Here is a 14613-nt window from a genome sequence, read left to right on the forward strand (position 1 = left end):
GGAACACTTTCATTGCAGACACTGAATAATTGAGAAGAAAAAACCCATTTTATTGGAAAAATTGCATAAGTTTTGAGTTTCACGGTTGATTGTCTTAAAATTAATTCTACGAATATTCTTTTTGACAGAACAATGATTTTAACTGTTCTACCAGGATTTCATTAATTTAAAAGCAAAAATGACTACACAACGAGAAAAAAAAGGTCAATTGAAACAATTTTTCAATTAATTCAATCAAATTGCTTTGAATCAATGGAATAAGGTTTTGTTAAAATGAAATGAAAAAGCAATTTTTTTTTCAAGTTATTGCTGACATTGATAAAAGAAACGAGAAATGTTTATCCCAAAGTCAAAGGAAATTTTCGTTTGATTTGTCGACATTTTTGTTTGACAAAAACTTGTTTCACTTTGTAAATTTATGTATGGATACAGAAAAATATGCTGCCATTGGCGAAAACTCCGAGCAATCTATACGAAACTAAAAATCTCTCAATATCTCGAATAAAACAAAAATTATAGAACAAACAATAAACATAAACAATTAAATATTTTATTTACCTCATCGAAAAAGTATTAAAATTTTCTTTTCGTTTATTTTTTTCAAATTTTAGAACGCTGACTGAATTCACTAATTCGTCGAGCCCAAATGAAAAGCTTTTTATTTAATTATATTAAATCGAGAATAATGTTACATCTATTATTTACACTTGATATTATTAACATTTATTTTTATTAACATTTATTCTCAATTTATGTTACGTATAGGGTGGTTGAAGCGAAAAAAACATTTAAATAATATCTCAAAAAGAAACTATTATCACACCCAATGTTACCCAAACATGTGTGAAAGAAATCAATGTTGGCTAAAATTTTCTCACCGTGAACTAAATCGCTCTGTCGTATATTTTGAAATCCTGTTCCAAATTTGCATGAATTTGGAACAAAGGCGTATAACTGTTGGGAATTTTGAAATCGATAACTGTGCTAAAACAGCAATATACGCCACCGGTGCCAGCCGAAATGTTTTAGCGTGGTCGAAAACCGTGTTTTACATCTACCGTTGGGACAGCCCTCATAGATTTTCAAATGGATATTTGAGCGAAGCGTTTGTTATACTAAACTAAATTATATTTTGTTTTCCTAAAACTGAACCGTGTAATCTAAATAATAACTTTCAAATATTTCAATTCTTCTTACATTGCGTTAGCCTTATTCACTACAACATGGTTAGATGATGTTAAATGGTCAGATTGTATCACATAGACACATTATGACACATAGATAAATTTTCAGAGTGGCTACTGAATTTCAATTTGTCATATTCCCACGCGGTTTCACGCTCTATTCAACGGTTTTCTACTTTTAATAAGTGGTTAAATTTCAGTGGTACCACATGCATCTAAACAAAAGTCCAAAATTCATGGCTTATTTAAGATTTTAATTTTTAATATGATCGACCCTCACTCGGCGCACTTTTATAGCTCGCAATAAAAAAAAGCAATTTAAAAGTCAATAAAAACTTTTAGAGAAAGCCTGAGCAGAATTAATAAAAAAAAGTGCTACACAGCAAAAATTATTTGCTGTAAAATTACGGCAAATATCCTGTAACAAAAAGGAGCAGGACATTTACCGTAATATTACAGGTCGAAAAAAAAAATCGCATGACACTTAATTTTACGTGACCAGATTTTTTACAGGCTGCTTTGAAGTTACAGGCCTGTAAAATTTAATGCCACTTTGATGTCTAGGTTTGATTTCTGTTGGAAAATGATTTAAATTTCGAATACAATTATGTTGCGAAAATAAAAGAAAATAATGAGATCCATAATTTTATTCAACATAATGCTAAACTCAGCCATAACATAAACTTTTCCTAACTTTTTCACAGTTATAAAACACTTTTAAATCAAAGGTTATACCCACTACACAGGTGGATGTGAGTAGTTAATCAAGCTAAGTTAAGCTATGCTAAAAGTTATAGCCACTAATCCAAAATTTATCATATGGTTATCCCTTTTTTTTAACATTTAACAATTTTATATGGAAACATTTAAATATTTTGCCAGTTTTTTATGATACACTGCAGTGTCGACGAAGATGTTCCTCCGGTGAATCCACCTTCAGGCTCGCTTCCGACTGTGAGAAGGGTTAAAGCGAAAGTCTTCGGACTGAACCCGAAGTCGCTGTTAGTATATGAACCACATCGTTCACCTCAGCAATCTAAGCCAAGTATCGTTACGAAAATATGCTGCCTTCGTCAAAAGTTGAATGAGTGTCCGTCCAGTGATTTTAGGTTAACTGCAAAGATTAATATTTTATTTTAATTTTAGTCATCAAAACTGATTTCTTACCTGATACATCAGCGCTTCGTCACATTCGGATAATTTTAGATTATCGATCCCTTTGAAAATTCAATTCAATTCTGCCCTCGTTATTGGATACGGTAATCTGAAGGTAGTTCCTTGGGACCTTATTAATTACTGCAGTCTGGAAATTGATAATGATAATATAGGCATGTTTTAAGAACTACTTAAGATGGGGCATTTTGAACTAGGTAGAATTCAATAGCAGTTGGACCAAAATTTAATATTTAATTAGAATCTTCTTATTCTTACCTCTGATTATTAATTGGACCGCTTCCCTATTTCATTCCTTGGAAGTTTGTTTTCGTCAAGAAATTCAGGCTAATGGCTTTCAATTCGTAATCAGCGGTTTTTTACCGGGGGGTATCTAACTCCACTGAGCGCTGCAGCAAGTGCATTGCAGTATCCAGAAATTGTGTCATGTGATGTCCCTTTTCAATCGCTTTAAGGCAACGGTCCTTCAATGAAGTAAATTGTCTCGACACTGCTGCCCAACCGCCACTGGTTGGAAGGTGGTACACATCGATTTCGGTGGTAGGAACTAACAAACGGAATAGAATGAAGAAGTTAGTTTCCTGATATAAAAAAAATTATCCAAAGAACTTACCCTTGGTACCGCATTCTGTTTCGCCTAGTCGACGCTTATCAGGACCTGCTTCTGGTGCTTCTGGGACAGGAACAGTCACTAAACAAAACCATCAATAAACGGAAACCTTCTCCGATACGGAAGCGCTGTACCTGATGATTTATGTTGCTGCACGGTTTCCCGAGTCCGCAAATGTTTGTAGTCCAGAAAATACACCGACCCTGCCTCCACGGCCTCGTACAAAGAATTTTCAAGTGGAGCAACCGCGCTCCGAAGCCGAAACAAAAGAAAATTAAAAACATAAACAAATCCTCGTGTGCTGATTTTGACGGTTTAGCTAACTGGGATGCCAAATGCACTTGAATTTTCTTATGTGTTATTGAAAATTATTGAACACCGTATAATTTTATGACACGTAATTTGTTTTGAACCTGTAAAATAACTGTCAATGTCATGCTCCTTTTTGTTACATGACGTTTACTTTAATTTTGAATGTCTGTTTATTTATTTTTAGATGAATTCATTTGAAATTACTTTAATTATGAATTACAGGTCGATTTTTTTAACAGGCAATCATTTTCCATGACACGTAATAGTCATTATTTTTTTCTGTGTATCTTTGTCGAACGGCTAAATAATTCTGTTTTTTCTGACCCGTTACAATATTAAAAGATTCGTCGATTCAAGAAATCTCTCCAAGGAGAAAAAAGTTTAAGAGGTTGTATATGAGACACGACCGTAATGTTAACGTAGAATTACGACAGCCTATCTTGTGCCAATGTATTAAAAAATTATTCAGCACTATTCAGTTGCATAACTAAAGGCGAAATAAATATAAGCATGTACAATAATGTACATATAAGTGGTGTCAAGACTAGGATTGGTCGATCTTGGATCGATCCTTGGAAGATCGATCTTTTCAACTCCGATTTTCGATTTTTTGGATCGATTCTTCGGCCAGGAAAAAATCGATTAGATCGGTTTATTTTCGATTCGATCTTTCGATCTATTTTTCTCATTCAGGGAAAAAAGGGCATAATGGCCACCTTAAGGAGGAAGCTTATTTAGCCATAGAAAACAGTTATTACATGTGAGTTACATCATTGCTTCTTGTTTAGACACTAAAAAAGCTAATTTCCCAACTGTATGAAATTTGAAAAAAGAAGATATACACGTTTAAAAATGCATTTTAAAATTTTGTGCTGAATCTGAAAATAAGTTACTATAGGGGCAGTATAAGCACCATCAATAGGGCACGATGAGCGTTCTACCATGGAATATAGCAGAGAATTTAATTTGATGAAGTCAACTGAATTAGTTTACATCTGACGATTTACTTATTGGTAAAGTGTCGGAGAGATAACGAAAAAAAACTCGAGTTTGATTCCTTGTCGAGCCGTTTTTTTTTTAAATAAGCCTTCATGATCAGTTCAAAAATAATTTTAGAAATTTTTTATTCATTTCAATACAATTTTGCAAATTGTTTTCAAACCTTGTAAATTAGGCTCAGGAAGATGTTTGTGATTGATTAAGATTAAAAAAATTGCTAGAATTCGCTAATCTTAAAAAATAACAGCAATTTTCTAAAAATTAATTTTTCCAAAAAAAATAAACAAATTTGATTTTTTATTTTTTTTCGCATATTTTGTTCGATTCCCAAGTAACCAAAAGTCGCATAGATACTTAATCTTGTGCATTAAAAGTTCACATTTGGCTGAGTAAAAGGTCCTCGAGAGAATTGAATATAAGTGCTTGAATCGGACTTCTGAACGAACATAAAATGTCTAAAAAAGTAGCATAGAACATTTTTGTGCGTTCCAAGTACCTTTAGAAATCCAGGATTCAATTTGGACCATCGTGCTTCGATACGAACTTCTTAATAATTTTTTGGTTCCATGAAGAGCTTCTTACGAACTTTTAGGTTCCATGCAGAACTTGTTACGAACGTTTTGGTTCCATGAGGAACTTCTAAAGAACTTCAATGCAAACGTATAAATTATTTACAAAAAATAAAAGAATGGTTTGTTTTACTGTCTCCGTCGGCGATTGAACAAAAATGATGTTTGGAAAAGAATCCAAAATAAGTTTCTTCACCAGCTTTCCACAAATTCTATAGTTTTTGAACAATTATAATCCATAGTTTAGTTTTTGAGCCAAACAAACAAAAAAATCAAATTTTGTTTTAAAATTTTGCTTTCAAATTGTTTTCAATGATAGTATATATTCACACCGAATCATATTTTCTCATTTACATTGCTATGCTTCCTCATTTTAATTAATTTTCTTCATGGAGGTTTGTCAAAGTTTTCCATTTGATTTTTTCACATGGCTTGGATTGTTTTTCAAAATCGTTCTCAACTAGTAACAGTTCAATCAATCATGTTTATCTAGATATTTCACTAAAACAAGGCTTTTTTTCTCTGTCAATGGTGAATATGACAAAAATGGGTGAAGGGAGGAACATAAAACAGTAAAAATAATTTAGAATATGTGTATTCATCAGCAATATTCATCACTTATAAATTTAAATTATATTCACAATTTTACTACATTCCAAAGATTTCACGTTTTCCACAACGATTCCGACTCTTCTTATTTTCCTACTCGATGAAAGCAACTCTCACATCAACCGCAACGAAACATACAGCAACTAAAATATTAAATACTCATCGATGGACACTGTGGAAATGTGGGCTGATTAAATTAATATTTTTCCCAATATTTGATGCGAAAATTTTCTGCCGTGAAAAGCGTACAATTCTGTTTTTGATTTTCTCCTTGGACGAAAAGCTGACACAGTAGAAACAGAGAGGCTCCCCCAGAACCTAGAGTAAGGTCGTCACTAATTGGCACCGAAGGTAGTTCCTTGCTACCAGAAGCACTTAAATCATCAATCTCTTCGTGCATTTGTGTTTCCGCTAAGAGCAACCGAAAATAATGCGTCCTTAAATCTTTGTTCCTGATACATTTTGAAGAATTGCGATAGATTTCTCCCATCAAGAATCTAAAATTTACAAAATTATCGTTAGTGAAGGAATACAAAATAAAACTTCTTCAAAAAATCTTACTTTTTTACTAGCTCAATTTGGCCTTCATTTTCTCTTGTTGAAGATTCCGCAGCACTTCATTGTCGGATGTTTATCAAAAGAACTCGTTGATTCACCACTTGGAGTTTTTTTTTCTCAATTAGAATTTAAAAGAAAAAGTAAGGCACACACATCACAAAAAACAAAACTAAACTTTGAAAAACTTACCTTTGTTTTCGAATGGTGCGAGTCTGGTTTGGAAGAAATTGATTGATCATTAATGAATACAAATGTTTACATTTTTTATATTTAGCCTACTTTGGAAGGTGATGAATCAACTTTAAATTGATGTTTAAAATCACTTCAATATAAGCATTGCCCATGGTACAGAGGTAGCGTGTTCAGTTCTCACCACGAAGGTCCAGGTTCAAATCTACAAGCATACACATTGTTAAAGTTAGTATGAAATTCATTTAAAAAGGAGATATGTAATAGTCCTACACAGATTTGAGAACATGGTAGATTCCAAATGAAGTAAAAATACATGAATGCCTTTTTTTTCCTTTCTGTTTTATTGATGGTTTCCTGCAAAGCCTGAATAGCCTTCTACTCAGCTTTGATTATAGAACATAAAAGTGTGGATAAGAACTTAAATTTTCAGCTGAATAAAATGCTATACAGCGCTCGAGCAAGGCTGAGTAAGCTTTTACGAGACTGTTTTATGGAACTTTTGGTTACTTGGGATTCTCTCATAAACATTAAAATATAGAAATGATTTCTTTTAAGCTCTAAATATTTCTTGTCAGTACATCACTTAAAAATATCAAATATCCGAAATATTTGGATTTTGATAAGTGTTGTTTTAAAACACTTGCTCCGGTTCACCATTCATAAATGTGCGTTGCGTATTTTTAATAAAAAATAGTTCCCTCTTGCTACAAACGGAAAAGATCGATTAATCGGAGATCGATCTTCAAGCTCCGATTTTTTAGATGAATCGATCCCAGAACCGTTCATCTGGATCGATCTTGGAGATCGATCTTTTTCCGAGGATCGAACAATCCTAGTCAAGACCCATGGCTTAGAAATTGAAGTTTTGTTACTAAGCAAATTATATGCAAGCTCAGTATCAAACGCCTGCGAGAAAGCTTCTAATGATAGTGCTGACATTGAATAAATCAAGTGTTCTTAAATAAGGAATTTTGAATCTGTTTTTTTTTCTTTTGTTCAACGTATTCAAAACGCTGCATAAAAAAGACAAAAATTGAAGCAATAGAGTAAATTGGGGCAAGTGTACGCAGGCGGAAAGAGTACGCACTAGGCTTTTACAGTAAACGACAACACTGAAACTAGCAACACTGTACCGGTTTGACAGGTCATCAAGTCAACTGATCATACGTGTTTCTGTTTGTAGTTTGGTTCGCGCACGTCGGAGAAATGAGGTTAGTTTTAGTTTTTCCAATTTTAGTGTAATTTTATGCATATTTGGAAACATTATTACGCTGCGTGGAAATTCGCTAATCAAATCTGCATTCGTGATAAAGATCACATAATGAATATAGATTTAATCTGTGGAACACTCATGCCAGGATAAAATCGGTATATTTAGCACTTTTAGCTTTTTTCACAGAGTACGCAGATTTGGTGGGGCAAGAGTACGCGTTGGTTTCCTTCGTCTTTTTGATAGCATTTGGAAAGCTAACCCAAAGAATAATCATGTTTCCAATAATCAGGACGTACAAAAGGAAAACCAGCCGCAAGATTTCCTCTCCGGAGATGCTGGAAAACGCCAGGCAGCGGTTGAAGGACGGAGAATCGAAGCGCCGGATTGCTGAAAGCCTATTGCCGAAACAGCAGGTCGAACCGAAGCGTTATGAAGCTCCCGATCCACTGCCTTCAATTTCAGGGCGAGTGGAATCCATTGATTATGAAGAACCACTGAATCTTTCGAAACGATCATATGTGACTCCTGCAGAGATTCGACCACTTCCGAAGCGTAAGGACCCTCAACAAAGACGGAAGAAAGGCCAAAAGTCTGAAATAATCACGAGCACTCCCGCCAAGAAAAAATTGGAATCCAATCTTCAACAGAAAAAGGCAAAACCGCCGGCGCAACGCAAACTTGCAACTGAGACAGACACTGCAAAAGGAACCAACACGACAATGAAGGAAAAGTCTCCTAGAGGCTCTGAGGCTCCAAAAGGAGCAAAGAGACCACGAAAGGCAAAGCCTGCTTAAAGCTCTTTTACTTCTGTTTGTTTTTTTTTCTTCGATTTGATTTTATAAGAGGATCCTTATGATTTTCAGTTTTTAATGAATTCGCTGTTTTATTTTAACTATTGTTTGTGAAATAAAGGTTTTGTTTTGTTCAATAAACGATTATAATGATTCAAGACCTCACTTACACCGGACCAGAATGGAATACAATGAGCTTATTTTATGCGTACTCTTGCCCCACCTCATGCGTACTCTTGCCCCGCCCGTGGGGTAAGAGTACGCTTTGGTAGTTTTTGAAAAATGTGATTTTTTATCAATGTTTACAAACGTTATCAAAACTTTTTGCGTCTTACAATCAAGGTAAAGAGCCTTACTTTAATTTGGTTTAATTACTATGATCGATACTTTTTTCTTTAAAGAGATACAATAAGTACACAACTAAGTGCGTACTCTTGCCCCATTTTACTCTACTTTTTTATACAACACAGTTTTTCATTCAAATTTCAATAAAAAAATCTACTAAATCAACAACTGATCCCTTTCATCCATACGCTTAACTCTAAACAAAAGATGACGCACATAAAATGTGCGTAAATATATATCAAGTAGGTACATTTATTGTCTAATATGCCATTCTCGTTTGGTGAATTATTTAGAGTCAGTACAATGGTCGTGCTAAAAACGACGTTTTTTAAACATTGATACCATAAGTCAAACTTGTGACAGCAAAGTGTTTTTTTTATTTTACACATAATAACTATGATCAATATGTTTTGATAGGCACAGAAGAACGCTAAATGCTCTCTTGCATGCAAACTATCCTTAGCAAAGAAACGCATAGTATTAAACGCCTATGAATAGGCAACGATTTCTTCAACATTAAAATCAAACGCTTGCAAGCTAACTAGTACCTATCAGTGCCGAAATTTTGAGCTTTCTCACCGCTGCATTTGATAGAAACGCTTGACTCAGTGCAAAAGAAGAGAAAAATCTCTCTGAAAGTTCTGCCTCATGCGTCTCTTCTGAATCAGTATCAATTCGGTATCGATTTTTGTAAAGGGCGATAGTGCTAATATCGCTGTTCGAGAAAATTGCGTTTAAAATTATACAGCTCCATAAGTTTCCAAGGAAAATCTTAATTATGAACTCAGCTGATTACTCGATTTATTTACATTTGACTCATAAGCTCTTTTGAAAAATTGATACCAAAATTTATCATTCCCTCTAAGTCAATTCTTTTTCTTTCCAGCAATCACTAGCGTAAAACGACGTTTCAAGGTGGGATTATTGATAATTCTAGATATTAGATGATTATCAACTCAACAAACGGCCCTTTTCAGGGCCAAAATAACTTTGAAAGAGTCTTGTCTTTTCAATGCAAGTTGGTCGCTTGGGTGGTGGGTGGTATGGCGTTGGTAGGTGTTGTGGGTGGTAGGTGTCGTGGGTGGTAGGTGTCGTGGGTGGTAGGTGTCGTGGGTGGTAGGGGTCGTGGGTGGTAGGTGGCGAGGGTGGTAGGTGTCGTGGGTGGTAGTTGGCGAGGGTGGTAGGTGGCGAGGGTGGTAGGTGTCGTGGGTGGTAGGTGGCGAGGGTGGTAGGTGGCGAGGGTGGTAGGTGGCGAGGGTGGTAAGTGTCGTGGGTGGTAGGTGTCGTGGGTGGTAGGTGGCGAGGGTGGTAGGTGGTGTGTGGCGTAGGTGTTGTGTGGGTGGCAGGTGATGTGTAGCGTGGGTGGTGGGTGGTATGGCGTTGGTAGGTGTTGTGGGTGGTAGGTGTCGTGGGTGGTAGGTGTCGTGGGTGGTAGGTGTCGTGGGTGGTAGGTGTCGTGGGTGGTAGGTGTCGTGGGTGGTAGGGGTCGTGGGTGGTAGGTGGCGAGGGTGGTAGGTGGCGAGGGTGGTAGGTGTCGTGGGTGGTAGGTGGCGAGGGTGGTAGGTGGCGAGGGTGGTAGGTGGCGAGGGTGGTAGGTGTCGTGGGTGGTAGGTGTCGTGGGTGGTAGGTGGCGAGGGTGGTAGGTGGTGTGTGGCGTAGGTGTTGTGTGGGTGGCAGGTGATGTGTAGCGTGGGTGGTGGGTGGTAGGTGGCGGGGAAGGCGAGTGGCGTGGGTGGAAGATAGAGATGGTGGGTGGCAGGTGGTGTGTGGCGTGGGTGTACGTAGTGTGTGGCATGTGGCGTGGATGGTGGGTGGTAGGAGGTGGGTGGTAGGAGATGTGTGGTAGGAGATGTGTGGCGTGGGTGGTGTTGGTGGCGTGAGTTTGTGAGGCTGCTGTGTGTTATGTGGATTGGTTTGTTGCCAGTAGCAACAATTGGCAACTTGCCACTGTTTGAACAGCAAAACGATATCTGTATAGGATTACCGCTGGTGGGGTCCGTACGCAGATCGAAATGCTCAACAGGCAAACCGAGAATGAAACCGGTCGGCCGGAGGCCCCTTACTTTTATACCTTTCGAAGGAAGGGAAAAATAAAACATACCAAGGGGCGGGGTGTCCGTGTTTTTTTGTCATTTTCGACCAGCCAATCAACGATGAGCAGGCTTGAAATGTCTTTTACGAAAGATGTCCTTGAGTTGGAAAGTTTTCGTGACGCGAGATCCGATCGCAACTTTCAATTTGCCCCCCTATAGTGTTGCCGTAAGACGTAATTCTACGTCAAAACCAATCTTTTACTACACTTCATATGCATCCGATCCGTAATCGGAGATAAAATTTTAATTACATTTGTGTAACGTGATATTATAATTATGTGCTTAAAAATTTAATGTTCAGAATTCAGACACATTCCATTCAGAAGACATTCCGTTACTTAAACAAAAAAGAAGATTAATATTAAACGGGAGTTGACATATTAAAGACCGCAAAGATATATTAATATTGACAGGAAGGAGTATTAGAGGCACCGAAATATATTCACTGAGCAGCTGAGCCGAAAAATTTCCGATTTCTTGAAAGAATTCCCGACTTTTTCCCGATGGATTTTAGATGCAGACTTTTTCCCGCATTTCCCAGCTCTTCCGAATGAGTGACCACTCTGCATGTCGCATGCCACATCACGTGACATGTCTTATATTTCATTAGACTGGCCCATAACAAAAAAAATCTTTATATTCCAAGGGGCACCCCCTAGGTTGGCGCCTTTAGGTGAAAAAATGACTTTCTGAAAGTTTCAGGTCATTTGGCAGAAGCACGAGCTGGCGCAAATGACTTGAAATTTGTATGAAGATTTTCGGCAAAATGTATGAAAAATCGACATTGTTGCACTCTTTGTGTTTTGAAATATGTTTCCAGTGTGCAAGGAAGCTCAGAATTTCAGGAATTGTAGTTCAAGCACTGACAAACAAGTTTGTAGAAGATTGTGACGCGATAGGAGTTGACTGACATGAGTTATCCGCAATTGAATGTGTGATTTTTTGTCGCATTTTTTGATATATCGTGAGCGGTGTATGGGCTAATAAACGCACTCACTTGATCGCAGCGTCACACAATGCAGCAGTTCAAAGTTTTTCAACCTTTCTTTCAACTGTTTGCAAAGATATTTGTTATAAAATAAGCTACAACTTTGCCGAGGGCACAAACTTTCTATCTGTTATTCTCATTGTGTGACAATACGATCAAGTTACTACTTATAATCCACCTATACACCGTTCACGCTATGTATATGAAATGCGAAAAAATCACACATTCAATTGCGGATAACTCATCACAGTCAACTCGTATCGCGTCACAATCTTCTACAAACTTTTTTGTCATTGTTTGAACTAAAACTCCTGAAATTCTGAGTTTTCTAGCACACTAGAAACATATTTTGAAACACAAAGAGTGAAAGTATGTCGATTTTTCATACATTTTGTCGAAAATCTCCATACAAATTTCAAGTCCTTTGCGCCAGCTCGTGCTTCTGCCAAATGACCTGAAACTTTCAGAAAGTCATTTTTCCACCTAAATGCACAAATCTAGGGGGTGCCGCGTTGAAAAAAATGTTGTAAAAATCATCCCATACAAATTTGGGCCAGTCTAATATTTCATGTTGAAATTGACTAATATGCTCGTTTATCGTCCAGTTTAAATAGAATACAAATTCCATAGATGCAATACACTTACACGAGAGAAATACTACGCTAACTGTGATGTCGTAGATTAATTACAACCTCCTCAACTTTTGTTTGTGTCTTGCGTCTTTTGACAGATCAATATTAATTTAAAAGACATGACAAATTATCGAGAGACATTTCCAGAATCATGTCAATTAACCACAAAAACAGGCTCACCGAAAACAGGTTCCTAGAAATGGGAACAGATTAACAATATGTATTGTTGTCACCCAATAGTTGTGTGATTTCCACTGATGTCTCCAAAATAAATCATAATACTCCTACGGGTCGTCTTCACCAGAATTTTTTTTAGTGAACAACCGACGTCCTGCCCAGTTGATTCAGCGTAACATTTCCAGAAAACGACAGCTCAAGGCCTCGAGGCTAAATCCGTACACGAAATTATGGTGCGCGTCTGGTTCCCCTCTCTAGGAAAAAGTGTAATACCATTTGGATCGAGCTGGCTGCTGCACTCGAGAGTGCATTGGAATGCCCTTCTTTGGGCATCCCACTCAAACTCAACCGAAGCAGCAACAACAACAGCAACTCTACATCCGAGAAGATGTTATGGTGCACACCGACAAAAAGAACAGCAGAAGCCGAAGTTACAAGATGCAGCCAATAAACGGGACCAGACGTGGGAAGGCGTCGTTCTTATGTCGTATATGAAACAACAGCTAAACCAGACTGGACGTTCTGAAGTGATGGGACAAGGAGAGCGGGAGTGGATGCGAATCGGTGAGGCGACACAAAAGAAGGGAGTCAAACAAGTCAAAAAGTTGCGGGGTGACTAAAAATAATTCCGAACGGCAGCAGCGCGATTGTCAACCGAGTCATGAGCAATTATGGTCGCATAGTCGCATCTTAGGATGATTCCGGGAACTTTCTGAACAGATAGCGATGACGTCGAATTGTTTCACTGACAGGCAGCGGAAAGAGCAATTTCCATCAACTATAAAAATTGACCTCTCAATGAGCCATAGGTCCGCTGCTGGAAAGTATTCCGGGCTGTCAAATGAATCGTGATAACATACAATGCATAATTTAAAGGCGAAGCAGAAACGGCGAGATCTTTTCGAAAGGGCAAACGTCATCGACGGGTGATCCCTGAAATTGACATTTTTCAATATTTTCACAGTCACTTTTTTACGTTAACGATTTCTTTAGAATTAATGATCCAAAACCTTGGAATAAAAAATGAGGATGGCGAAACGTAACACCTTTTGTCTGTTTTTTTATGTCGTCATATCACAATTCGCATCAGTAATACGAAAAATGAAGCAGTGTCATTTCGACGTTTGGCCTAATTAGATTACCAACTAACAAAATCAAAATTAAGCGCCAAATTTAAACGGTTAACGAAAAGTTAGAGGACTAAATTGCGATGAGCATAGAAGCGCCTTTGTGCCGAACACTGGTATTAGCTAAGAGGTAACGCCAAGTTAGCGTGAAAAGCTGAAACAGTTGATGTATCAAATTGACAGCTCGAAAGTTTTCATTCAATTCAGGATCATAACTTTAGATCTATTCAGGAATAGTTCTCAAGTTGTTTATTCATGACGGGAATCTCATTTTCTCACTTAGAAAGTCGGTTTCAAAAAGAAAATAGTCACATCAACTACACTAGAACAAAATCCTAACAAAAGTGTGATTGACGATCCCGAAAAATCTTGCTCAGAGTTTCGTTCCTTGCTCTCGAGGATAAGCTGGAGCTCTTTGTGTTGTACTGTACCGTATACCGTCATCACGTCATTCAAGAATAAAAGTTTTTTTTTGTTCTTGTTGCTGGTGTTGTATTCTAAAGTTCATTGCGCATTGTTGTTGTTGTTTGTTTGTCAACAACATCAGCAAAAAAGACATATTTCTCCGTTTGCCGACAATATGGCACAAGTTTATTTGGATAACATTAACACTCTCAAACGGAGCCCGAGCAGACTTTTATGGCAAAATTATAGCAAATTTTGCTATCACGCCCTGAGAGCCTGATTTGCTCTCATTTTGCTTGACATAAGGTGGTACACAGCAAAAATGAGAGCACAAATTTTCATACTTGGTTAGCAAAGTGATGCCTTATTTTGCTAAAAATGAGACCATAACTACACCTCATTTTTTGAGAGCTTGAAGAGCACAATGATACCAATTTAAGGCATCGCCGAATTATCTGTGATGGCAAAATTTGACATCATTATGCTTTCAAAAATTTTGGATAATGATAGCAAAACGAGGTATAATTATGTTCTCAATTACTGGTAAGTTTGGCCGTACTTTGCTCTCTGAGTTTGATTTTTCTCTTTATATTTTTGCTGTTTACCGCCTTAGGTCAACCAAAGTAAAAGCAAATT

At 37.2% G+C, this 14613-nt stretch overlaps 1 protein-coding gene across 1 annotated transcript; it reads right to left on the reverse strand.

Annotated features, from left to right (window-relative positions):
- Positions 1-9564: 9564 nt before the first annotated feature.
- LOC129738085 (uncharacterized) lies at positions 9565-10350 on the reverse strand. The gene has a single exon (XM_055729271.1). The coding sequence runs from the start codon at positions 10348-10350 to the stop codon at positions 9565-9567; it is 786 nt and encodes a 261-aa protein (XP_055585246.1).
- Positions 10351-14613: the final 4263 nt, after the last annotated feature.

The sequence above is a fragment of the Uranotaenia lowii genome, chromosome 1 (assembly GCF_029784155.1).
Source record: "Uranotaenia lowii strain MFRU-FL chromosome 1, ASM2978415v1, whole genome shotgun sequence".
Classification (NCBI taxonomy): Eukaryota; Metazoa; Arthropoda; class Insecta; order Diptera; family Culicidae; genus Uranotaenia; species Uranotaenia lowii.

Coding starts and splice junctions, on each gene's coding strand:
- LOC129738085 (XM_055729271.1), bottom strand. CDS start 10,350: ATGCCACACACTACGTACACCCACGCCACACACCACCTGCCACCCACC.